This window comes from Trematosphaeria pertusa (assembly GCF_010094035.1).
Source record: "Trematosphaeria pertusa strain CBS 122368 unplaced genomic scaffold BU26scaffold_1, whole genome shotgun sequence".
NCBI classification, from domain to species: Eukaryota; Fungi; Ascomycota; class Dothideomycetes; order Pleosporales; family Trematosphaeriaceae; genus Trematosphaeria; species Trematosphaeria pertusa.
In genome coordinates this window covers 193,364-218,422 of record NW_022987212.1, presented here as the reverse complement: position 1 = coordinate 218,422, position 25,059 = coordinate 193,364, and the positions used below count along the sequence as shown (strand labels likewise).

At 56.0% G+C, this 25,059-nt stretch overlaps 8 protein-coding genes across 8 annotated transcripts; 4 read left to right on the top strand and 4 right to left on the bottom strand.

Moving 5' to 3' along the window:
- The first annotated feature begins 6,149 nt into the window (after positions 1 to 6,149).
- On the top strand, positions 6,150 to 7,109 carry BU26DRAFT_3041 (uncharacterized protein). Its single transcript, XM_033821828.1, has one exon. It carries the CDS (start codon positions 6,283 to 6,285, stop codon positions 6,958 to 6,960), a length of 678 nt encoding a protein of 225 aa, XP_033690572.1. The 5' UTR covers positions 6,150 to 6,282; the 3' UTR covers positions 6,961 to 7,109.
- Positions 7,110 to 8,544, top strand: BU26DRAFT_3081 (uncharacterized protein). The gene is made up of 6 exons (XM_033821876.1): positions 7,110 to 7,497; positions 7,552 to 7,750; positions 7,803 to 8,004; positions 8,100 to 8,183; positions 8,258 to 8,420; positions 8,474 to 8,544. Exons 1-5 carry the CDS (start codon positions 7,259 to 7,261, stop codon positions 8,365 to 8,367), a joined length of 834 nt encoding a protein of 277 aa, XP_033690571.1. The 5' UTR covers positions 7,110 to 7,258; the 3' UTR covers positions 8,368 to 8,420; positions 8,474 to 8,544.
- Positions 8,545 to 10,172: 1,628 nt separating this feature from the next.
- Positions 10,173 to 12,050, top strand: BU26DRAFT_443713 (uncharacterized protein). The gene is made up of 3 exons (XM_033824547.1): positions 10,173 to 10,356; positions 10,632 to 11,387; positions 11,461 to 12,050. Exons 1-3 carry the CDS (start codon positions 10,354 to 10,356, stop codon positions 11,587 to 11,589), a joined length of 888 nt encoding a protein of 295 aa, XP_033690570.1. The 5' UTR covers positions 10,173 to 10,353; the 3' UTR covers positions 11,590 to 12,050.
- A 507-nt stretch (positions 12,051 to 12,557) lies between these two features.
- BU26DRAFT_2935 (uncharacterized protein) lies at positions 12,558 to 14,094 on the bottom strand. The gene has a single exon (XM_033821677.1). It carries the CDS (start codon positions 13,914 to 13,916, stop codon positions 12,648 to 12,650), a length of 1,269 nt encoding a protein of 422 aa, XP_033690569.1. The 5' UTR covers positions 13,917 to 14,094; the 3' UTR covers positions 12,558 to 12,647.
- Positions 14,095 to 14,172: 78 nt separating this feature from the next.
- On the bottom strand, positions 14,173 to 17,960 carry BU26DRAFT_415354 (uncharacterized protein; the record flags this gene model as incomplete). The annotated part of the gene is made up of 4 exons (XM_033823108.1): positions 14,173 to 15,708; positions 15,889 to 16,088; positions 16,136 to 17,497; positions 17,711 to 17,960. 4 exons carry the CDS (start codon positions 17,958 to 17,960, stop codon positions 14,173 to 14,175), a joined length of 3,348 nt encoding a protein of 1,115 aa, XP_033690568.1.
- Positions 17,961 to 19,067: 1,107 nt separating this feature from the next.
- On the bottom strand, positions 19,068 to 19,820 carry BU26DRAFT_526282 (GINS complex, Psf1 component; the record flags this gene model as incomplete). The annotated part of the gene is made up of 3 exons (XM_033830688.1): positions 19,068 to 19,161; positions 19,218 to 19,741; positions 19,794 to 19,820. The coding sequence occupies 3 exons, from the start codon at positions 19,818 to 19,820 to the stop codon at positions 19,068 to 19,070; spliced, it is 645 nt and encodes a 214-aa protein (XP_033690567.1).
- A 621-nt stretch (positions 19,821 to 20,441) lies between these two features.
- On the bottom strand, positions 20,442 to 22,118 carry BU26DRAFT_413160 (uncharacterized protein; the record flags this gene model as incomplete). Its single annotated transcript, XM_033823009.1, has 3 exons — positions 20,442 to 21,719; positions 21,771 to 21,827; positions 21,879 to 22,118. The coding sequence occupies 3 exons, from the start codon at positions 22,116 to 22,118 to the stop codon at positions 20,442 to 20,444; spliced, it is 1,575 nt and encodes a 524-aa protein (XP_033690566.1).
- Positions 22,119 to 23,158: 1,040 nt separating this feature from the next.
- On the top strand, positions 23,159 to 24,703 carry BU26DRAFT_498376 (uncharacterized protein; the record flags this gene model as incomplete). Its single annotated transcript, XM_033826336.1, has 5 exons — positions 23,159 to 23,434; positions 23,550 to 23,618; positions 23,767 to 23,808; positions 24,253 to 24,507; positions 24,566 to 24,703. The coding sequence occupies 5 exons, from the start codon at positions 23,159 to 23,161 to the stop codon at positions 24,701 to 24,703; spliced, it is 780 nt and encodes a 259-aa protein (XP_033690565.1).
- Between the last annotated feature and the right edge of the window lie 356 nt (positions 24,704 to 25,059).

The following is a 25,059-nucleotide window of genomic DNA, read 5'->3' as shown; positions in this document are numbered from 1 at the left end:
CAGCTCCTGCGGCTCTTGGGAAGCCATCTCCGACTCGGACGAGGAGAAGAAAGTCGAAGCCCAGGTCCGTGACGCCAATTCTGTCGAAGAAATCCCGGCCGAACCCGAAGTCAGTTACCTAAAGCTCTACCAAGCTATCATATTTGGAGACCAAAGGGAAACAAAGTACCAGCTCGATCTCGGCGCTTACATCGACGACGAAACAGACGATGGCTTCAGTCCCCTCGTCATGGCCATCCTGGAAGAGCAAGTCGACATCGTCAGACTGCTGCTCGAAAGGGGTGCTGATGCGAACCATCGCGTCAAGCGGATGCCTCCTTTAGTACACGCCGTCATGAGATCAGATCATGGCTGCGAAATGATGCAGCTCGTCCTAGACCACGGCGCGGTCCTAAATACAATATCTGGGCCCGAGCAGAGAACTGCCCTGCACTGGGCGGCTGCGGAGGGCATGGCGGAGGCTGTGGACTTCCTCATCGAAAAGGGAATGGACATGGAAGCGAAATGCTCAAAGGGTCGCACGCCTTTGATCCTTGCCGCCGAATTCGGACACACAGACGCTGCGAATATACTTTGGGTGCATGGCGCGGATCTTCGTACTCGGAGTGATAATGGCGGGACGGCTCTGACGTGGGCCGCGTGCAATAATCGTGTGGAGGTCGTTGAGTTTTTGCTAAAGCAGGGCGCAGAAGTTGACCTAAGAGATACGAAGGGGCATAGTAAGTCTTCCGTTCTTTTCTTCAAACGAGACGCTAGCTGACGACGACATAGCTGCGCTCTCCCTAGCAAGTCACTTCGGCTACGTCGACGTCGTCAACCTGCTACTCGACCACGACGCCGATATCGACACTCGCAGCGACGAGCCTAAGGTACGTAAGTCGCGGTACACACTCCACTATATCTCAGCTTTTGCCTGCGGAAGGCTCTTCATGAGGGCCTTCAGCGGGTAATGGCATGAGACATTCCCCCAATCTAAGGCGTCTGCTAAGTGTACCACTCCTTTTTGCAGGACTGCACGCCAGTCATGGCAGCTGCATGCTCAAACTCCGTCGCCGTCCTCAGAACCCTCATATCTCACGGCTGCGATCTCAGCCTAACATCTGGCCATGGCGATAACGTTCTGGACGTCGCACTTCTCGAGCGGCAAACAGACGCCGTTAGAGTCCTCCTCGACGCTATGGGCGGCGAGAACTACCCAAAAGAGAGCGTCGCTCTCCAGATTGCCCTAGCGAATGGACATACAATGATCAGATCACTCATGGCTACCGCATCCTTGATGTACTCCTACATGGAATACGTGGACCATAAGCTCGAGCCCAACAAGTTCGCCTGGCTCGACTGGGTCCTAAATCAAGGCGGCCATCTCGTCAAACAGATGGCGATGTCACGAATGCTACACGCCGCGTTGGAAGACCGTGATATCGATCTAGTGGAGACCCTCGGCCGCCATGGCTGCGATATGAACCGCCGTCTTGAATCTGGCCACACGCCTCTCTCCTTCTCCGTCGGCCATCGCCATCTCGAGCTCATCCATGCCTTGCTCGATGCCGGCGCGGACCCTAATCGACGCCTGCCTGAGCCAAACGAAATGAACTACACTGCGTTTGATACCGCCATCATTCATCTTAAAACCGGCCTCGACACTGAAGTTGTCGACCTTCTCCTCAAAAGCGGTCGATGCCATATCAACCAGGGACGGGACCCAGCTTCCACCGCGTTCTCCTACGTCCTGGGCAAAGCAAAAGTATGGGCACCAGGTGTCGCGGAAAGCCTCGCTATCCGTATGATCGATTCTATCCCCGACGTCAATGCCGATAGAGACGATATCGGATGCACGCTTCTCCACGCGGCCTTGCACCATGAAAGAGAAGATTTCATCGACATTCTGCTCGGCAAAGGAGCGGATATAGAAGCCACTGCAGCGTCTGGCTACACTCCCTTCATTCTCTCGAGCCAGCGGAGTCCGAGCATGATCCCCATCCTCATCGAACGAGGAGCCGACGTGCATGCTCGCTACAAGGCTAACGCCGGCGCTTTGCATGCCGCTGCTGCCGATGGCAACATTGAGTCCCTTCAATTCCTCATAAATTGGGGTCTCGACATCGAAGATCAGACCGCGAACGGTTTCACGCCTCTCGCATGCGCCTTGACTTGGGGCATGGAAGAAGCAGCTCTCTGCCTCCTGAGCCAAGGCGCAAGCGCTCATTTTCAGACGCGGGGCAATCTCACTGCTCTCCACTTCGCCGCTAGAAACGGGCTCGACGACGTGGTTGAAGAGATTCTGAAGCAGAACGTCGACATCGACGCCAAAGACGAGAAAGGATGGACGGCTTTGCATGAAGTAGGCTTCACCCTCCCCAATCTCATACCTTCATTAATAAAAGTACAGGCCTGCGCAACCGGAACCCCCAACACAGTCTCCCTCCTCCTCGCCGCCAGCGCGTCAATCAACAGTCCCCTCCCCAACCGCGACACCCCCCTGCACGTATCCCTCATCAACGAAAACGAAGACATCGCCCTCTTGCTCATCGAGCACGGCGCCGATACCGCAGCCCGCGCGTCCAAAAACCGCACAGCCCTACACCTCGCAGCCGACTACGGCCTTCCGCGCGTAGCACGCGTCCTGCAAGACAGCGGCGTCTGTTCAGCCGCGGATACCGACATCGAGACCTGGACGCCGCTGTGCTGCTGTTCACACCCGGAGATCGTGGAGCAGCTGATCGAGGGTGGGGCTGATGTCCATTATGCGGATCAGGATGGGTGGACGCCGCTACACCAGGCGGTGAATAGTGGTGATGTGGAGGTGGCCAAGCTGCTGGTGGCGGCCGGCGCGAAGTTGGGCTGCAGGACGACGGACGATGGGCTGACGGTTATGGAGAGGGCTATGGATTTGGAGGACTGGGGAGGGCAGAGGAGGATTGTGTCTCCGAGGTTGCTGAGGAGTGCGGTTGCGCGGAGGAGGTGCCAGGCTAGGAGGGAGAGGGAGAGGGAGGCTAGAGAGAAGGAAGAGCGGGAGAAAGACCTCGGGGAGCTGGGTGGCATGTTCGAGGAGATTGAGTCGGAGATGTTGTGATTACATCGATTGATTACACGCTACGTTACGCTACTTTATCACTAATGGGTCAGCTACTCTCTTGATCTAATAATGTTCTGTATGCGGGACCTTCGTGCTTCCTTCCTCTCCAAGCCCACCATGAGCCTCGTTCGCCACCGTTCATCTGCCCGGCTCTTGGCAAACGGCATGCCTTCGACACCTACATAGGTAATAGTCCAGTGGTTGGAAACGGAAGGTGGACGAAACCGTCGCTTCCGCCTATCCAACTTCCCGTTGCGCTAACCATCCTCCTACACAGGCACTCTTGCTACCTGCCGCAGCAGTCACCCTCTGTGCGTGGGAATGCGTGCGTCTGTCGTTGCTTGCTAGCTGGGAATACAGTCCACTGTGTGCTTGTGTGCGTGTGGTGTTGGGACTCGCGCCTTTCGAAGTAGCTTGACACCGGCGAAACCAGCCAGCCCACAGCCATCCTCCTCGGCGGCACCTTTTTGTGATGGGAAAGCTGTCCAAAATTCCGTGCGAAAGGTGAGAAGTCGAAGTTGGTTGTGTGGCCGTGGAATCTGGTTTAGGGGCTTTTCAGTCAGTGAGTGAGTGTTGGCTGCGTGTGGCTAGCTGCGTTGCCCTAGTACGGCGGACGGAAGCGTTCGCTCGCTCGCATATTGAACGCCATGCTTATCGTTGATTTACTAAAGCCTGGATGAAAAGAAAGGACAACTACGAATGAGAATGGGCGAGGCAGTGGGGCACTGTGAGCTCGTTGGCGGTCCAGGGGAGCAACAGAAAGGGGATAGTAGGAGAGGAAGAAGCTCTAGCATTCCAAGGTTGGAATGCTATCTTGAGAGAATTCTCCCAAAAATAATTTCAGACGCACCATCCATCTTCTTAGCTTCTACTTTCCTGCCTGCGCGGTCCAAGCAATCAGACCACAAACAATTGGAGGAGGAGACTCGCGAAATCTATGAAATCTACGTTCTACGACCCGCGCGCTGGTGATCAACCTGCTATGGATGCCGTCATCCCTGGAGGTCGTGACGTGTATTGCGGAGAATGGATGGGCATGTTATCCACACGGGACCGAACCTAGACGGCTTGAATGCCCCTGTTGAGCGTTGGACTTAGCGGCTACGTACTTGTCGATACGCGCGGACTGGGGCTGACGGTCGAGATAGAGAGATATCCTAGGTAGGGGCAGATCCAGTTCAGTGTAAACAGGCATTGACATGAAAGGGAAGATCCATGAGCATTAGGACTATTGCCTCGTTTGCAGTTGATGCGGTGGGTGGGTAAGTAGATGCCCAACCTTAGCCTTGGCTGGATGAAGACGAAGTGCAATTTTTGAACGAGAACTTGGAAGAGAAGAGAAGAGTCGCATGTAGGCAGAGGAAATGCACATGCATACTTTCATGTTTTGTGATGGGATGGTGAGTGCTGTGGTCACGCTCTGCCGGAAAAGGAAGGCACTTCCCACGCGTACGCTCTTTCCTTCTTCCGAAGGCGAGACGGGAGCTTATTTCGACCACACGTTTCCTGGCCCCAGGTCCGTGTCAGGGCCAATCTGGACGACGGAGGCGGCTGTTTGATCGACAAGCTGTATCTGGAGATCTATTGGTGGATATCGGCTTGCGTTATGTATGAGATGAGAAGAAAGGACTGCGGGAGGGAGAAACTCCCAAAGTCAAATCTGGAGACGCGTCTCGTGTACATTATTGGCACACGCACGTTCTAGAAGGATATCGTCATCGTCCGGCATCGCGGTGCGGAGAGGTTTTCCATCATCCATGAGCGCGAGTAGATGAAACCAGGGACGAGAAATGGCGATTGGCGAGTAATCCGACGCGGCGGAATCTCGAATCCCATCACGCCCAAGGTAAGAAAACATCTTCGCTAGACTCTTGACTCGCTGTCACGATACATTATTGAAACATGGTTTCGCTGGGGAGCGTGGCTTTGCTGTCAAATTGCCAATCAACGGCTCGGCACGCGATTCTTCGAATCCCAGAAATCCCAGTGGCGGGCGATCGACCGCTCTTCAGCTTTGCCATCTCACGAACACAAAGGCGATTGCCCGTTCTCAAACATGTCCAAAATTAGAGAAAAGAAAAAAAAGTTGGCGGATTTTGAACGGCTTTAAGGTGGGCCATGTGGCGCTGTGCGAGATAGATTGCGGCTAGTAGCATGGATTTTATGCCATGAGCTGCATGCGCAAGTCGAGGCACAACCTCAAACACAAGGCCGTTCGCGCTGTGCTGCGGCAGGATGTTGAATTTTTGCAATTTGAGGCCCTGGTGGCGGTGAGAGCGGGCGGGTATTGGTTCGCTGGAATGGTCTAGGGATCTTCAGTGGGTGTTATCGCGGCTGCCGTGTGAACCGCGATGAGATGCGATCAAGGAGACGTTGGGAACGGGTTGTCATGTGTCTGGACCCTTCAGCGGGGAGGCAAAAAGTGGATGGAGCAATGGGCGAATGGATGTGATACGCGGAGCCGTCTTTTGCAAGAGAAGTGCAGCAGGCTGGCCCATGGTTGCGGTTTGTCAAAACAAGTCTTTGGTGGTTGAGGTACCCCTTTTTCACGTGAGAGGCCCTCGTCTGACTCTGGTCCATCCTGTCTTCGTCTCTAGATCAGCCGAGGACATGGACCGGGGCGTTTGCAACCTTGAATCAATCAGCATCGGCGTTCAAAGCTCCCAGATTGGCCCGATTGGGAAGTGCCCCTCTCGATCTTCAATAAATCGGCAGACGTTTTCGTAATACTGCAGCGTTGCTCTGCCTCGCCGCGAGAGGCTTCGCCAGACTTTCCACGGGACGCGCGCGCACTGCTGCAGTTGACAGGCTGGTCCGCCGTGTGTGGCCGACCACGCATGTCAGCTTTTTTGTTTCAAAGCTTGCGGCAGCGGTGGGCGGAATTATGCTCGGTAATATGAGGGTAGCGCGAGTTTAATGATGCACCCATCTCCCGCTAGGCCACACAGAGGCCGCTCTCGTGATAGCGTGAGGTGGGCGGCCACAATTCGCCTGTATGGCCACTCCAGCAAAGGGCGTTGGCGCAGGGGTCCTCGTCTCGCGCTGTAAACGGCGATCGGCGACGTGAGCGGGTGCCTATTCGCTGGCGGACGCAGCGCTAGAGCGCGCAACGCTGCTCCAATGCTGTCTAGCCCTGCGAGGTGGGCCGGCTTGGCGGCGTGTGCCAGATGGTGGAGTTGTGCAGAGGTTGGCGATGGTTGGGATAAATGCGCTGGTGTTGCACGCAGGCAAGAGCTGTGGCGAGCAGGGAGAGGCAGCTTGGGGACCGACAGTACAGCCGCGCCGCTGCTGCGTGTGAAGGGAGGGGAAGCAGAGGCTCCAGAGAGTGCCTTGGCAGACGACGCATCGTGCTGCAAGATGCTCCGGACTCCCCAGGCAGCAGACGCACGCACCGAGATACGATGAGAGCATCGCGCTGCAGAACGGTACAGCAGATTCCCAGGCGCGCCCAGGGGCCACAGTCACGTCCGCATGTCATAGAAACTGCCGCTCGCTGCACGGCGCGATGCTATCTGGCAACCCAGGCCGCTGGAGCGCGGCATCGAGCGCGGCTTTGCGAGTCTCGTGAGGGCGAGGTACAGATGGCAGGCGATCGAGACGAGCGGGCGGAGGAGGGGCAGCAGTCATGCGACCTGCTGCGGCGCGATATCGAGCAGCCCGCACTATTACCATCCGACGGCGTGAGATGCTGCCTTCTTGCGCACTCGCGGGCTGCACACGCCTTTGTTTCAGGCCCGGAGCAGTGCATAACACAGGAGAGGCGCGCTCATTCGGCGGCGCGCCCGCGGCGAGGGCCAGGCGTCGTGCAGCGCGCAGAGCCGGCCCCAGCGACTCCAGCGGCGGCTGCCCAGCGGCCGGCCGTGCTGAGCTCCAATTTCGATTAATCCCTGCGCCGCGACGCCCCTAGCAACCACCCACACAGCTTAAAGCTCTCGCGGCCCTTGCCCGTTCGCTCGCCTTCCTTTGTTCTCTCTCACACCACTCCTGCTCGTCTCTGCAACTCCAGGTCGAGCCTGCCATTGCCTCACGCTGTCACCTGCCGGCACAGAGCCTTCTTCTTCCCGTACGCCTTTGTAATTCCCGTCGCGAGCTTGTCTCCACGCCCCTTATCTTTCCACCGCGTGCACACGCCCGCCCGCTCTGCGCTCGCAACTCGTTGATACCCAGCACAACACCGCAACCATGTCTGCCGAAGAGACGAAGCCCGCCGTTACCGCCGAGTCCGGCACCGTCGAGCCCACGCCCGCTCCTGCCGGCGTCGTGGCCGAGGACAAGCCCGCCGAGGCTGTTGAGCCCAAGCCGGAGGAGGCCGCGAAGCCGGAGGGCGAGGCAGCTGCTCCAGCTGAGGTCAAGAAGGAGGAGAAGCCCGTGGAGCCCATCTACAGCGGCGCGCTTGGCTACAAGGCCCCCGGTCTGAAGAAGTGAGTTTGGCGTACTTGATAGCTGTCACATCAGCCTTGCTAACAACTTGGCAGCGCGTTCCGCTTCTCCAAGAAGTACTTCTGGTTTGGCGAGGAGCCGGTCCCGGCCTCGAGCCTGGGCCAGTACCTGCGCGGCGAGAAGGCTGAGGTCGCGCACCCGGTTGCTGCCTGGTCGAGCGTCACCGGAAAGGGCCTGCTCTACTTCGTCAAGCACGCCGACCAGAAGGAGACGCCTGCCGGTGTCCTGAACCTGGTATGCACGGACCAGAAAATTTTCCGCAGGCCAAGTTTTCTAACATCACTAGGCTGATGCAACTGAGCTCACCAAGGATGGCACCATTGCCTTCCACTTCAAACTTCATGGCGGCAAGCACACCTTCGAGGCGCAGTCCGCCCCCGAGCGGAACGGATGGTTCGTCGCCGTGGAGAAGGCTATCGAGGAGGCCGTCGCTGCTAAGGAAGGCATTGTCTCCGGCGAGGCCTATAAGGAGCAGCTCGAGAAGCTCGGTAAGTAACTTTTCATGTGAGGCGCGTCGCGTCGTCGAAAAACAAATTGCCGCATTCGCTTGTTCCCGCTGCAGGTGCACTGACATCAAGCGAAGGCAAACCCGCCACGCTAGCGGCCACCACCGCTAAGGAGGGCTCCACCCCCAAGAAGAGCACCGACGTCACAAAGCCCGCGGAGGGTGAGGCCGGCCCCGCTGAGGCCGCTCCGGCCCGCACTGGATCTTCGTCTAGCAGCTCTTCTGACGAGGACAAGAAGAAGAAGAAGAAGGCCAAGAGCAAGAGCCGCTCCGTCTCCCGCGGCAAGCGTGCCTCCATCTTCGGTGGCATCCTTGGAAAGAAGGAGAAGCCCGAGGAGAAGGCTGAGGAAAAGAAAGAGGAGGACAAGAAGGAAGAGACTCCCGCTGTCGCCGGCGAACGTAAGTTGACATCTGTTTGAGTATTTTGCATATTCGAAATTGACTTTGTCCAGCTTCCACCGCCGCTCCAGTCATCACCGAGGACGTTCCCAAGCCCGCCGAGGAGGCGAAGGCTGAGGAGACTCCTGCTGAGGCTGCGAAGGAGGATAAGAAGGCCGAGGAGAAGCCTAAGCCCACCAAGCGCGGTTCCATCTTCGGCACCTTCGTTGAGAAGCTCAAGAGCCCGACCCACGAGAAGAAGGAGGCAGATGTTGGTCCTCCCGCTCCTCCAAAGGAGCCGGAGACCGCGGAGGCCCCGAAGGTTGAGGAGACGCCCGCCGTTGCTGCTCCTGCGACTGATGGTGCTGAGGCTCCCAAGGCTGAGGAGGCTAAGCCCTCTGCCACTACTCCCCACAAAGAGAAGCAGCACTTCTCATTCGGCAAGTTCTTGGGCAGTGCTAAGGAGAAGGTGAAGTCCCCGACCACTGAGAAGGCCCCCGAGGCGCCTAAGACCGACGAGGCCCCGAAGCTGGAAGAGACTCCCGCTGCGGCTGAGCCCGCTGCCCCAGCCGTCGATGAAGCCCCGAAGCCCGCTGAGGAGGCTAAGAAGGAGGAGCCTGCTGCTGAGGCGTCCACCCCAGCTACGAAGAAGCGTGGTTCCATCTTCGGTACTTTTGGTGGCTCCGTCAAGAAGGACAAGGAGGGCGAGGAGAAGCACAAGGGTCTCGGTGGCCTCTTCCGCAATGCCAGCAAGGCCGGCAAGTCCAAGAAAGAGAAGGAGGCCGCCACCACTCCGCCCAAGGTCGAGGAGGCCGCTGAACCCAAGGAGGAGAAGGCCGAGCCTGCTCCTGTCGAGGCGAAGAAGGAGGAGACTCCCGCTGCGCCTACTGAGCCCGCCACGATCGGCGACGTCGTCCCAGATGCGGTTCAAGTAGGGCAGGCTCCGAAAAGCACGCCCGAAGTCGCTACCACTGCATAAAGTATGGTGGGAAGACCCCACGTATATGAACGACAGCCATGATGGAATGACGGAAAAGCAAATATACCGCAACTCCCTCCTTTGACCGCACGGCTACCACGACAAATACCCCCAGGATCTCTCCGGACTCCGGCGCAGGTTTTGGACCGAGCTTCCCACGCATCTCCTCTCCCGTACACAGCGTACACCGTTTTCATTCGCCCAACTCCCGTCGCTCGCTCTCATCGTGGGTTACCATTTGCGGCATGGACATGTTTGGAGGTGTCTATTTTGCCTATTCGGTGCTTATGCCCACTTTTGTCTAGATTGATACCACTCTGCACTTGTTTTCTCTCATTTTGATACCAATGTCTGGTCTGGCTGTCGTTTATTGGTTTTATCGCGCAATACCCCCTGATACCCTGCGTACAGCCTTATTGGGAGATGTACAAGCGGCCGCTAGGGCACCACCACCACCACCACCACCTAATAATCTCTAATTGAAAATGTGGTTTTCTTGAACTGTGAGCATGTTGCTTGCGTGCGAGGTGTTCGATTGTGACATTTACGCAAGCGTCCTGAGAAGTGGTTGACGAAAGGGCTCTGTTTGGCTCATCTCAGGTGGCATGACGTGCACGAAAACCGTGTGAGCCGTTCATGGCCATTCGCGGGCAGACTATGGCCAAATTCTCGCCTAGCTGCAGATGTGGCGGAGTCTCGATGAACAACGTCTTTGCCGCGGTACAGCCTACCGCACAGGAGGTGAAGGCGTCGCACCTGCACCATCGCTCCTGCTGCGCCTTCTATCAAGCTCATCCTAGAAGGAGCTTCCCCGCAACACGAACCTCACCCTCGCCCATGTTTGCGCCCCTCCACCCCACCACTCCGGCTATACGTTCTTAATGTCGATATCCTGCCGACGAGGCTTCCATTCGCTCGATATTCGTTTCGGGTGTATTGCTATCTTAAGCTGGAGTTGAGGTGTCAAGGGTCACGATGGTGAGTTGAATTGGGAGCACGCCAGGGCGGCTTTGGGTCATGTCTTGGGTGGCGAGCGAGAGTTTACGACGTCTTCTTCGGCGCAAATGAGGGGCACTGCAAGGAGACAAGCAGCAGGAATCTCCTGCCACGGTCTTCGCTACTTTGCGAAGCTCCTGGCAGCTTTTCACGACCGTTTGTCGTTCGCCCGTCCGTATGCCGCATGTGCCAGAGCCACTGCCCACATGCACCTCTGGATTCTAGAGCAGAGGATTCCTCGTGTTAACACTGTCTAGGGCTGCTGTTTCTCCCGCGAGACCGACTCAGACAGCGGGTCGCCATACCCAGCCGTCGTAGACGCCCAAACCCAAGCTCCAGATTCCTCCTCCCGCAACATCACCGCATCCTCGCCACCTCATCCTGGCTCAATAGCCTCTCCGCGCGGCTCGCATGCCTCCCGATCACACCCACAAGTCGAGCGCCGGCCCAATCATCCTCTCAAACCTATCGATCCTAATGATCGTTCCAAGCTCCCGAATACCCTCGCCTCCCCCACGGTCGGCAGCCACAGAAACCATGTCACACCGCTAACAGACTCGATACACGGGCAATGGACGCGGTCAAGGCTAGAGAAGGAGCGTAATGACTGGTGGGATACACGAACGACGGGCTCGCCTGAGATATGGAGTGCGCTGCGCATAATGGTGGAGAGCCTGCAGAAGGGAGATTTAGGGGAGGCGCAGGCGCTGCTCGATGCGACGGAGTGTACGTGCCCGAATGGGCAGCTGTGGAAGGGGATATTCGATGCGCATGGCGAGTGGTATCGCGTCCCAGAGTGGATCGTCATAGAGCCCGATGGGCTGGTAGAAGATGAAGACGGGGGCATGGGGATAGATGGTGCGAATGAGGATAAGGAGCTTGAGGTGGAGAGCTTGGGCGAGCCGGTTAAGGTGAAGTGTCGGCTGAGCTCGAATGCGCAGGATGTAGTGGTGGGGATACGGAAAGGGGAAAGGGTGGGGAGGCTTGTTAACCAGCTTAAGGCTAAGGCCAAGGTGTGTATAGTGGCTTGAAGCGCTTCAGGCCCTACCCTCCTCAGTCGACCGGTCATACTGACGAGATGCATAGCTCAATCCCTTCGCTACCGTCCGAATTGTTTACGCCGGAAAGATCTACGACGAGAACCAAACGCTCGAATCGAACCCGATGTGGAGCTACGAGAGCAAGCACGTGCTTATTGCCATGGTGTTTGAGTAACTGCCCTCGGCAACCGCTCCCAATATTCTCCCAAATACCTTCATATACATCATTGTAAATGTTATGGTCAACGTATACGGACAGAGGAGGCCGGCTGATGACGCCAGACCTTCCGATAGCGATATATTTCGAACGTACTGGAAGATGTTGCTCATAGAATTGAGCCGGGACGACGTTTGCGCTCTGAAAAGGCTTTGAGATACCCCCTTTTCCATCTGTTCTCTTCGGGATCACGAAGGATGCGAGGAGACATAGGAGTTTGTTACGTTGTATTCAGTCGCTGCTTATAAGGGCTTAGCATAGCATCGCACATGGTATGGGAGCTTTCAACGGCATCCTCCTCGACCGTAGAGTAATTTGTAATCCTTCCCGTTCATTTTCTAATTTCTCTCGAGAGGGGATGGATGTCGTCCCCCTAATATGCTTGACACGTGCCCACGACGACTATGGGAACATCGCAGTTACAGGGTAGAGTCCTCTAGCTAGCTAATTCCTACTCTGTCCTCACTGTAACAGAACTGTACCTGAGTTCAAACAAGTACTCGCCGCGTCGGTTCTACTGTTTCCGCTTATCAGCTGAGTACCACTGCTTCTTGGCTGAAGGAAAGAGAGTGCAGCGGAGGCTAGAAAGGGGAGATATAAATGCATGTGTTTGCTCGATGAGACCCAGTAATAGTAGTGAAACATTAGACAGGTATAGATAATCTCCATGTTACTGACTTCGCAAACGAGCTCGTGAATTCCCTCATCTCCGTATCGATAAACCCACATCCCCCGTTTTCCCTCCTCCCATCCAAGCCCCCCGCCTACCATACCTGCAAAAAGCGACCATACACTTCGTACTGTACATGCCTCAAACCAACAAAAGCAACCGCGCATTTGAGTGTGGTGAGTTACAACCTCTCCAGCACGCCTTATCTTCCCCTGCTAAAATAGAAGCCTTCAATCGTGGCTTCCCGCAAGCAAAAATAAATAAATTTAAAAAGCCCAGACGCACCAGATTACCTACCACATCCTCCCCCCACTCCCACTCTAACTCCAACTCCAGCCCCCGTCACTCACCACTCCCCCTTCCTGACCAGCGCCCTCCTCTCCCAAAACCAATACCCCGTCGGCGCACCCCGAATCCGCTGCGCATACTTCGAGCTCCCCGGATCCAGCACAAACCCATCGAGATACACGACCTCCTCGTACTCGTCCTCGCGCGCCCGCATGCTCTGCTTCCCTTTTGCTGCGTTGTCGGCGGGCCTGAGGTCCTGGTCTTCGGCTTCGCGATGGGTTTGCTCGGATAGTGCGTGGCTAGGCGCCGTGCCGCCTAGTATGCGCGAGAAGCTGGGGAGTTCGTGGTCGGGGGTGAGGCTGCCGAGGGGGAGTTGCGAGCGTCGTCTGGGTGTGACGTCGTTGCGGCGGCGGAGGAGGGGGGCTGGTGGGCGGGCGGCTGAGGTTTGGGCCCGAAGGAGGGAGGGGCGGGGTCGCGGCGGTGCGGGTGTTGGCTGTGTTGTCGAGATTGAGCCTGAGCTGGAGGTGTGCGGTGACGTGAGGCTGGGTGGCTCGTCCAGCATAAGGGGGGGTATGTCCTCTATGTCCGCGGTCCAGGGGATGCTGGTGTTCGACGTTGCCGTTGAGGGGGGAGGATATGCTAAGTGCTGTGGGGGAGTGTATATGTGAGGTTGCAGTAGGGGCTCTTGATCTTGGGCTGCGATGTCTTCGATGTGGAGGACTGAGGGGGACTCAGACCGCGGGTGTGAAGATTGTGGGCCGGGGGCATATTCGATATGGAGGACCGAGGGGGATTCAGGTCGCGGACCTGACCCCGGGACGTATTCAATGTGCAGGACTGAAGGGGATTCAGGTCGCGGGTCTAATTGCGACCCCGGGACGTATTCGATGTGGACGACTGAGGGGGATTCAGGCCGCGGACCTGACCCCGGGACATATTCGATGTGCAGCACCGAGGGAGATTCAGGCCGTGAGTCTGAGGTGAAGGACGCCTGGACGTATTCAATATCTGTGCCTGATGCAGTAGACTGGTCGGCGGGAGGGCCGCCGTCGATGGGATCCATTGAATCGATCGACGACGACTCGGTATGCTCGGGGGGAATAGCAGCGGGCTTCCCTCGCTGCTGTTTCCTTGAGAAGAGGAAGGCAAAAAGAGCGACGAGCAAGTTGCAGAAGAATCGAAAAATGCGAGATATTAGCCCGAAGACGGCGCCCATGCTCTCTGGAGGCTGGAGTGTGTCAGATGCAAGAGTGAGAAAATGTGAGAAATTCTTGTGTAGTTCAAGAATCTTTGGTTCTTCGGCTCCAGGAGCCAGTGTCGAGCCCATGAACCGCCCAATGCTGCCAAATGAGCGTGCGCACCCAAGCGCATGCAAACCTTTCTCAACAAGTGGGAAGCCCAACCCAATTTTTGAAACCCGTGCATGCTATGCAACAGTACCTCCAAGAAGCGAACAGAATGCGACATATCCCATCCCATCCCGCATTAGCGTTATATAATCCAACGAGCTACAAACGAGCCGCTCATCAAGAAGCGGTTACAAGAACATAACTGTGGTCTTTGTCAGTCCTCTGGCCGAGAAGCTACGCTGGGCAAAACACATACGAAGTAATAGCATCCATCCTCTCTTTTGTGAGCTTTAGCCCAACTTTGAGTAGCTCCGCGGCCACATCTCGGTTCTTTTCCTCTAGCTCTTTGTACTTGGGTAGCGTAAGAAGCCACGCCACGCTGTCATTTTCTACTGCCACGGTTCCTGTGCGATCGGTCTCGGAAAAGAAGGGTAGCTCGCCGCATGTCGTGCCGGGAAGGATGACTTCGTAGAAATTTCCTTGCTCGAGCTCATACTCTGCCCTGAAACGACCCTTCTCCAAGATGTAGAAGCCATCAGGATCGTCGCCACGAGAGTACAAGACCGTTCCCGCAGGATATTCTCGCCGCTCGAAGTAGGGAGCAGCGGCCTGCCAAAAGTCCTCGTTCTTGGAAGAAACATCTTCGAACGTCTGAAGCATGATCTTGATGGGCTGAGCGAAGTTCTTCCACTTGGATGGCAGAGCCGAGGCTGTGTCGTGATCAGCTTCGCCGAAGGAGAATCTCTCATTGCCCTGCTCCCGCATCGTACTGGTAGCAGCTAGATATTGGGCGCCGCGGCGCGGGGAGGAGAAGTCGGGATTCAGGGAGCTAACATCGAAGGAGGATGCGGGCGAGCCACTAAGGATATCTTGGCCGGTGGTGGAAAGATTGTGCGAGGAAGTAATTGCCTTCGGTGGAGACCTCTGCCGCTTCGGGGACGGGGCTTTGCAATGCTTGTAGAAGACCTCCAGGAGTTCGTTCTCGCAGCTTTCCAATGCAGTGTTCAAGTCCTCGAACACCTGCGGCGGAGGGCAATCCTCGTCGCCCTTCTCGGCATCCAACAAACCCACATTCTGCAGAGACTGCCCCACTTTGCTGGCAAACGAGACGCTCGCGATGATCATTTTGACGTCCTTGCGGCAAAGGATGCGGTTGATGCGCTGAAACCCTTCGGAACCGGAAAAGTCGATATCCGTGACGTGGGAGAAATCCACGATTATAAAACTAATAGGCTGTTTCTGGAAGTTGGTTTCCTCAATAAGGGAGCGCATGTACTCCTCCACCGAGACAATAGTACCAAAGAAGAGGAAGCCGCTGAGTTTGATGACCTGGATCTGGGCGCGGACCTTGTTGAGGTACCGGCGGTCTGCGCGAGGACGACGGACTGTCGATTCCGCGACCTCGCCGCTATAAGTCGCTCGAATCGCTGGTGTACGTGACGATTGAACGACGTAGCTCAGGCAGGCTAGGACGATGCCGACGAAGATTCCCACCACGAAGTCATAGACCCCCATGACAAGAACGATCACAATGATAGTGAGATACTCCAGCTTGTGGCACTTGCCCAGGGTATCCCACACGGCCTCTTCCATTAGTTCAATCCCGAGCAAGAAGATCAAAGCGCCAACAAGACAGACCGGAATGAATCCGATCATAGCCGGACCGGCCATCCAGACAGCGGTGGTTGCGATGGCGAGGAATACACCAGCGAGGCGGCTGTTGCCACCGTTGTCGATGAATAGAATGCTGTTGGCGTAGACGAGGTAGTTCTATCTATAGCATTAGCATCGTCTTATCGGGCTTGGAATGCATTACTGGTGCGTCACCGGCTGCAGAAGCATATGCAGGCCCCACTGAAGCCGGTGATATCTAACAAGCGGTGACTGCCGAACGGCGGGATGCGCCCTGTTCGCGCTTGCGAATAGAAAAATCGACGGGATTGGACTTACCTGAATGCTGCCAACCAACCCAGACAACGTGTTTGAGATGCCATGGGCAATTAGCTCGCGATTAACACTAACATTATCTTCTTTTACGGCAGCTCCCAGAGCCGGAACATTAATGGGTACGTGGATGATGCCGAAGAACGACAGCGCGAACATGGTCGGGATTGTGCTAACCAGAGCTGCTCCGTCGATCTGGCTGAATTCTGCATGGCATCAGCCTCAAAGTTCCAAAACTGCGTAGGTAACTTACTGAAGTAGGAATAGAATCGATAAAATGGGACACCGCCTTCAGGTTTCTCGAAGATCCAGCCGGAGCCGCGGACAGGCTCCAGGTCCAGCCGCAGAATACCTTTCACGATGATATAAAATGTAGCGAAGACCATGATGAAAAATGCCGGCAGAACAAACGGACTCTTTATCACGCGTCGGAGAATTAGGACGGTGACCGCGAGACAGAGTGGAAGGACCCAGAGATAGACAGTGTCTCGAGCGAACAGCTTGTGCAGGGTAACCAGATTGTAATTCAAGTTACCTTCCAACCTTGCGGAGACCTCGATCCCAGTCACGACGAGAAAGAATCCCACTCCCCCAATGCAGCCGATCAAGATGTGCCGCGGGAAGAAGCTGACTAGATTGCCCAACTTGAAGCCTCCTAGTCCGAGGAAGATTAGACCGGTGATGACGGAACTGAGGCAATACGACACTATCGTGGTGGCAATGATGGCTTCATCACTCTTGCCCTCCATTCTAGCCATGATGGAGTATGCCATCTTGTGGAAGAAGGGCACAACTTCGATCATCTCGGACCCTACACCGCCCTTGAAGACTGACAGTCCGAGAGAGTAGCACAGCTGAGAGACGATGCAGCTGACGAAGAATATTGATATGCCATCCGGACCGGTGTGGCTGAAGAGAGGGCTCCCCAAAGGAAAGAGAATGTAGCCGTACGAGAGGGCGTCCAGAATGTTCAAGAGCAGACCGAGGAAAACGGCAGAGAGCATCTGCATGCCCGCCACCGCGCCGGCAACAGCGGTGTCTTTCGTGTAGTTCTTCCGGTTGGTTACAGAGCGTCCGATCTGGGCGAGGTGTTCTCGGCCGGCTGTAAAAGTCTCTCCTACGCGTATCTTGAAGCTGTGCGAGCTCGATCGAGAGGATGAAGGTATCTTAGAGGCTTTCTGCTGTGGCTCGGACCCTGTCCGAGGAAGTCTAGCTTTGGGCAGCAACGGAGTCTCCTCTGTGTCCTGCACCACGACGTTCGGCAATTGCACCCCTGGGCTCGGGGTCCTTGCATATGCTCCTGGGCTCTGCCACCCATCGCGGGGCCCTGATCTCGGGCTAAAGTAGCTCTGATTTGTTGGCCGTGCCGGAGCTATGACCGTCTCCGGCGGCTCGGCTTCACTGTCCTCTGCTATCGCCTCCCTCTCCAACGAGTCCAAAGATGTCCTTCCCTCAATGGGGTCTGCTGTCGGTATCGTACGCCTCGTGGAAGCAGTCTCGGAATCGGTGAAGCTCTGTCGGTGGCGGGGCCCTTGGTATGCCTCGGAATTGAGGGCATACGAAGCCAGCTCCTCGGTCCTCTCGCGAACACCATGCGATGAATATTGGGGATTGCCTGTACACATGTCAGTTGTGCGCCGTACAAGCTTCCACATGCTGTGCGATGCCTTTACGCTGTGGAGCATGAAGCATGACCGAATCCGAACAGAGCAAACCACCAACCCGCGTCCTCAGAAATCGGGGCTGGATCGCAAAGCATTCTTGACCCATGCTAGCTCTATTCGACCGTATATGCAGCAGAAACTATACGAACGCGGAGAGCACCTACCAGCAACTGTGTGTGACGCCTGATGGGCAAAGGACCGGACCGGATTCCTCTCTCGATATGAGCCGGACAGTATATTGGCGGTAGTAGGCGGAGCCCTTATGGGACGCGATCGAGGTACGGTATTGGCGCCATTGACAGTCTGGGGCTGCTCTTGCGAGAATTCGACATCGCTGACGTCGTCGCCTGTGAACGGAAGCTGCTGCTGTGGGGAGCTCGAGTCTGCGCGCCGCGGCAGCAGACGAGGCGGCATAATGATGCTTCAGGAGAGGCTTTAGCAATGCAATGAAGCATGCCCAAAAGTCTGCTGGAAAGGTCGCCACGGAGCGAGGGGCAGGCGACTGCAAAGTTGTGATAGCTAGCGGTTGTGTGTATCGCAGGTCGGAGCAGGTCGATCGGTTGCGGCCAATTGGTCTAGCAGGGAGCGGCTGGCGGAAGATATGGGTAGTGCAGCTTTTGGATCCCGCATGATAGCGACGGCGGCAGGGCTTAGTTAGAGTCGCGTGGGCCGGCTCGAGGGCATGGAAGTGAAATTTTTGCTGCGCGTTGCCATCGACCATCCAGCCAACGTCATTTGCCAAGCCCCGCCTCTCGCCCCAGGGCTTGCATTTCACGGCTATTTACTGCTGCATATACTACCGTCTCACCAGATTCAGCTCCTCGCAGCGCCGCCGAAGCAGTCAATTGGAAATTTGCGGGCATCACACCACGCTGGCTAGCAATGGCGACGAGAGTGGTCGAGGAAAACATGTGAGATGCAGTCTCCTCACTCATATCCGATACCCCGGCCCGCCGTTTAGTGCATTAGCGAATGCGCCGCAATCCTTCTCAGCAAATCACAAGAGTCGGGACGCGTTCGTGCAGTGAGAACTGGCGAGGCTGCAGCTTGCCGGAGGTTCATGTGCCACCAAACACGCTCGTGCTGCGGATCCTGCATCAAGAGCCCTGCCTCTCGTTCCACCTGCAGTTCAACAGGTCATCAGTCAAAGTCGCTCAGGCCAGCCCCTCATCAGTAACCTAGCAACCAGCTCATCGGTTCCGTCTCCGCATCTTGGGCCTTCGTCGTCGAATCATGGCCGAGTTCTGCAAGACGCCATTAGGATCTGGTCTTCGCGTGATCTGTATCCTGCATCAACCCCCACGGCTATGTTTCGAGCAACGAATCCGCGGTGCTCCATCTGCCTGCAAAGACAATAATGCGTACTTTACATCCGATGTTCGGCCATGATCGTCGATTGGGAGGCATTGGCACTTCTGGAAGCGGACGGACGCAGGCCAAAAGGGTGCTCGCATAGAGGCCACGCTTCGTACGCATCGGAAGACGGCCTGGAGCCGCAGTTCAGTGCACTCAATACCCGACTCAGCTCAAGCGCTGGAGGTATCCCTGTGCAATAAGTCGCTCTACGTCGCCCTGGCGTACGTAGAATTGACTATTCTTGGTCAAAGTGATCGCGCTGATCATGGTCAATTTGATTCGACATTTGCGGCACGGGAACGACGAAATACGCACCCGTATTCAGTCTGAATTTCGCCAGCGTCTTTGAGCACCCGGACGTCAATGAACAGGTCCTTTGGTGGCTCAAGGCTGCCAGTCAGATCAATGTCTGTCCATTGCCCTTTGTATGCAGCAAGCAAGTCGCTGTATTGCCGAACATATTCCTCCTCTTCAGGACTCAAGCTGCTCGAATTGCTATCCGGCCCCATTGACGCTACTCCCTCGCCGGCTTTGTTTGACTGCTGCTGCTGCCGCTCCAGCACGTCAATGCCGCTCCAGCACATCTCCTCCAGCTTGTCCGTCCGCACGCGATGATAAGCCAGCAAGCAGCGCTTGTTTCTCCTCATGCACAAGTGATTTACTAACAGCGCGCAGGCAGTAGCAGGCTCGGCGGAGGGGTTGAAGGACCCCGCGAAGGGCTCGAGGATGGTTGCAACATCTTTGTCCAGGTCGCGAGCCTCTCGGGCGACAGCGCGGACCATTTCTGTTTGATACGGCGGAAGGTGGGCAAGCGATTGCGTCCGTTTTGCATGCTGGACCTGGGGACACTGTCAGATGGCCTGCTGTCCATTTCGAGGACGAAGGAAATACCAGCTTGTTCCCGATCTCTCCGTACATGGCGATTGTGGACTATTAGCAAGGAATCAGACGTCGAAGCTGTGCATTCGGTTTCTGCATTAAAGAAGCCTACAATCGACAATTAACAACGCCGAGCAAGGGCGCGTTCTACCGCGTCGCGCTAGGCCAGATGAGTGGGGTTATGGTCCGTGCTCACCGAGTCCCTCTCACACATCGCCCGCCGATTCTCCAGCACACTTTCTTCACCAAACTCGCAACACCCACCTCCGACGGTGCCAATCGCTTCACTCAGGGCGCTCGCTTGACCATCTTCTGCAACAAAGCAATGCCTTTGTCTCTCGCACCGGACCACAACCAGGACCGGAGGAAGCCACTGAGCCCTGAACTCACTTGGCATGGGTTGAAGATTCTATAATTGATTGACATTCTAAGTACTAATGAGAAAAAGAGCAAACAAAGCTTATCAGACTGCCTCCCAACTCCTGGCTGCGCAATGGGTATTTCCCTCCCCCGTTGCGACGATAAACATCCGAAGCAGAACGGGAGTCCGACGATCCTTTTCTGTACATATACCACAGCAGTAGGGTTCTAGGCAGGACGCCTTGGCAGTCGATGGCTCGACCGCACTCCCTAAAGCCTCTGCGCTGACGGCCATCCAGGCTAATGATCGCCCATCCATTTCTCGAATTCCGACTCTTCCTCCATCGGGGCCATGTTTGGGTCATGCTGCCATGCCTCGGGGTGGAACTCTTCGTGTGCCGCTGCTGCTACGAGGAGATTGTTGACGCTGTCCTGGCCCAGCTCCCTCTCAATCATACCGATATGCCCGTTCCGAAACTCAGGGTGCTGCGCTACGGCAGGCCCCACGTCGTGATGGTGGCCACCATCGAACGCCAGAAGCATTGGGTCGACCTGGGAATCATCTCCTAGAGGCGTACTTGCATGCGAATGCAGCTGCATTAGATCTTCCGTGGTACCTCCGGGGAGGCCTAGCAACGCATGGCCTGCTGAGAACTGCATTGACGAAATTGGTGTATCGACTCGCCGAAACCGCAAGTCTTCCATTACGCCAGGCCCCATGCCCATATTCGGATGGACTGACGTCTGGAAATACTGGTTATAGAGGTCGCCCTGTGTCATCGGCATAGGCATAGGCCTTCCTTCGTTGGTCATTTCCCAGCTGGACTTGTTCATAGCAGCACCATTCGGCCCGAACGAGCGGTCGAAGTACTCGGTATTCACGATGTTTGTCGGACGATCAAGATTTCTATCCGGCCGTCTGGAGTGCCGGGTTCTGAATCTGCCGTGTCCCGGGTTCCATTCCCCGTCATCGAGATCGCTTGGTTCTTCGTCGGAATAGTCCCCTTTCCGCTTACGCGACGGCGGTGAAGCCTTGCTCGGGGAGAACTTGTAGGTCGGGTGCGCGTTCTGGTGATTGATTCTTTCGATCTTCGCGTATTCGTTATACAATTCTCGGATTTCGGGAGGCTCAAGCGGCCAGCTTTCCCCTGAGACAGAGGACACGACTTGATGGTTGTTTTGAAGGCACCACTGCTTGGTTCGTTCGGCATACGCGGACCGGTATAACATGAAAGAGTTCATGGGCCTGGTCACGTATCCATTGCGCTTTTCAACTTCTCTCCTTCTCACCTCTGCCGGCCTGTTCACCCATTCCTCCATGTTTTTGACCGGTATAGCGGTCATGTTTTTCGTCAAGATACTTAGTGGAGCAGTCAGCTTCGGCGTCTTCGGTTTCTCGCTTTTGCCGGCTTTGGACTTCTTTGATTTCGGAGTGGCTTTGGGGCGTGGCTTCTCTGCTTCCGGGGGTGAGCTGGATGGTGCAATAGTCCGGCCACTTCGGGTTCGTCTACCGGAATCGTCGTGATCGGTCGCGGATCGCGGTGTCGGCGGTGATCCCGAGAGCATCGTCTGGTCGGTCTTTTCTTCGTCAGTACCCGGGCTTTGCCCTCCATACGAAGCTCTACTCACCGGCAACCCGTTGTATTGCCCTTCCTGGTAGTATGCCGGGTCTTCGCTGTATCCATCCTGGGGATTCGTTAGCTGAATGTGTCGGTTAACGGGGATGGCTTTCCTTACATATTGGATACCTAATCCAAATCCTGCGCCAGACTGACTGTCAACCTGCGACGAGTGGTGGGAGAGTCCCTCGGGCACCGCAGCTCCTGGAGATCCATATGTCCCTAGCGATTGGGGTTCATTGTATGCGTAATTGCGGTCGACATTGTATGGTGCGATCTGGTGAAAGCCTGGTTGAAGCTCGATGCTAGCATTGGGTGGGGTAGGAGGGTGGTGCTGGACGAGAGTCTCAGCCTTCATAGCGATGAAGCGCGCCGGCGCACGGATTCAACGGCACGAAAGTGTGGCGATGCTCTAACGATGCAATCTCGATTTCAACTTCCGGACTCAATGCGAAACGATTGGCGACCGGAATGATCTATCCTCAAAGAACAGCTGAGGAAGAAAAGCAACGGATATCAAACGCTCTGTAGGCGGTGGCGAGTTCTGCTCTACGGCGAAAGATAGACCCGCAGGAGTCCGCTACTGTTACGCGAAGAACCGATTCTATCGCGCTTCTGGAAGGCTTTTAGGACGAATGTTTCGGGCCACTTGTGTTCCTGAACATGTGTCAGTAAGGGGACATAGTACGTTGCTGCATATGATGGGTTTGCTTCCGCCGCAATTATGCACGGCAGTTCGCAAAGAGTTCAGCGACGAACCTGTTGCAGATACCCGCTTCTCACCGGCGCATTCCTTGGTACTCAGGCAATCAATCCAAATGGTAGGGAGACGCAGGAGTTGACCTCAGACAGAACGTGGAGTGTCTGAGATTTGATGGGCTCGCGCGTTTCTTTGTCGAAGGGGTCCCACTTTGGGAGTCGCGAGGAGGCGAATCGATGGGCAGCAGTTCTTTGTCTGTTGACCTGAGTCCCCAAGAGGTATTTGTAGCGACTGCTGAGGCTCGAGGCCGACTGCTCACGTAGACTGTAGCTCACCTGGTCGCTGAAGACGGACAAAGAACACCGGATCCGTGATGGCTTCTGGAGCTTGCCACATTTGGTAACCAACGCTGCTTTTGGAATGGAACACTCTGTCGAGGCAGATGTGTGTGTGAAGATAAGAGGCTAATCCGCGGGGCCTTCCATCGTTCCTGAGTCCGAGGTATCAGACCTCGCTCGAAACGGTTGGTTGAAAACGGCTGCCCATACCTTCCCGGGAGAAGCAATGGCCGATGAGCGCCACGATCCCCCCCGCCGTCAGGTCTTATTTCATTCGGCCCTGACGGGAGAGAAAGCGACTGCGAGCTCCATGCCCAGCTGTGGCTGTCTGCCGATCTTGCCAGGCCCGTCCAATCACCCATGGTAGTCATGTGGACTCCAGACCCTTCAGGGCAAGTTGCAAGCCCTGCTGTAGCCTTAGCCGTTGGCGTGCGCACTGAGAGAGTGCGCCGTCGCACCAAATTCGAGACCCACATTCCTCCCATTCGCTGGGGACCACATCTGCCCATCCGAAGCCAACAGGAAGGGACTAGCACGACTACTGTCTTACTCTTCAGCCAGTCGAACGCAGCGTGTCCCCCCATGGATGTCCAGCCTGGCCCAAGCGTCCTTTTTGCAGCGGGTAACCGCATCGCTGTCAGGTCACCACGCTGGATAATCGTGGCAAGGCTCTGATGAGGATGGTACCTCAGATCTGAGGTCACCGCACCAGAGCACCTTTAAGAGAGTCTAAATTGACTACCTGTAACAGCTTATTGTCACCTACTTGCACGGCTGGCGCGACATACCCAGCATACCCAACATCTTTGACCTGCAGTCAGTGAGTCCGATGCAGGCAATACCCGGCCCGGCTGCGCTGCCCCTCCCGTCGCGACGTCCTCGTCTCATTTCACCGCATTTTAGACGATAATCGTTCTCACCAGTACGCGTCGAGATCTTCGGCTTGGAAATTGCTTTCATGTTTCTAGAGCTCATCCAGAGCGTCTTCGGTGTTCGGCATCCCCGTCATGGTAGGCTAACACACCTTGGAAACCCGTTACAGTCCGCGATGCCGCGCTCGTCATGGCACAGCGTCATGCCCGTCGCATGCAGCCAAAGCTCGGTTGCTTCCGGCCGATCATTCCAATATGCGTCCCGGGTGCTTTTCCCTGTCCGGCCCTGCCTTAGGAATGCACGCTATGACCCGAATGGGATGACAACCAAACACTGTTTCGACGTTGTGTAACCAAGGTTGAGAGCCGCGACAAATGATTGGATTGGGCAAGCGAGGAATGAGACGGTTGCCACTCCATCGCTTGCCCTGATTGCGGGTCTGAATCAGGGGCTGTTTTGCTCCGTGGGGTGAACAGCGGCAACGGTGTTGACCGGAGCGCCCTAAGCATAAGGCAAACACATCAATATCACGATGCTTCGCTGGGCGGGTAGGGCTTCGGTTCCGATGAACCCCATAATAGTGCCCTCAAAACGACAGCACCATAGCTTCAAAGGGGTTACAAGGGGGTTACGGTCGACCTAGGTGGCACTTAAGTAATATCTACTTCTGGGAAACGTGGTTTATGCACTTGACATTGAGAAGCTACCCAGAAGCCGCTGCGATCAGAAACTACCACTACCACTATACATCTCCAGTGCACCAGTCCATCGATCGCCCAGTTGAGCAACATCACAGACACCTGAGCGTGCATGAGTCCATCTCGCGACATTTGCTCGTACGTCCTCATAATTCCCGATAGAATGATACCTTCCGGCATTGACCTAGTCATCTAGCTTTCGTTGGCGCCTCCCTTCATTACGTCTGCTGTCGCCGGCAGCAGTCCTCTCCGCGCCCCTGGCGGCTCCGCACTGCTCGCCATCTCTGTCCATTTCTACGGGACTCCTTCGTCTTGGCCAATGAAGATATCCTGATATCAATTCCACGGATGCTCGAGTGGTACGTAAACCGCTCGTCTTTTCGGGGGGCTGGGCCTAGCATCTCCACATCACGAACTGCTTAACCATGGTCGGAACCATCACGGGAATCCCAGTCCAGCCTGCGCATTGCACCCCCTGCCGAGCCGAACCATTCTCTTGACCGGCCTTCGCTCGCTCACCCCGGATTTACGTCGTCTATCGCCGAGCGGCTGTCCCGCAGAGTGCCATCCCGCATAGTGCCAACCATGATTCTACGAAAGTCAATGCGTACATTGCGCACCAGGATATTCGCTTTTTCTTCCCTGCCTAGGGGGCTAACGTATACTACATATGGGTAGGTTGGAATAAAG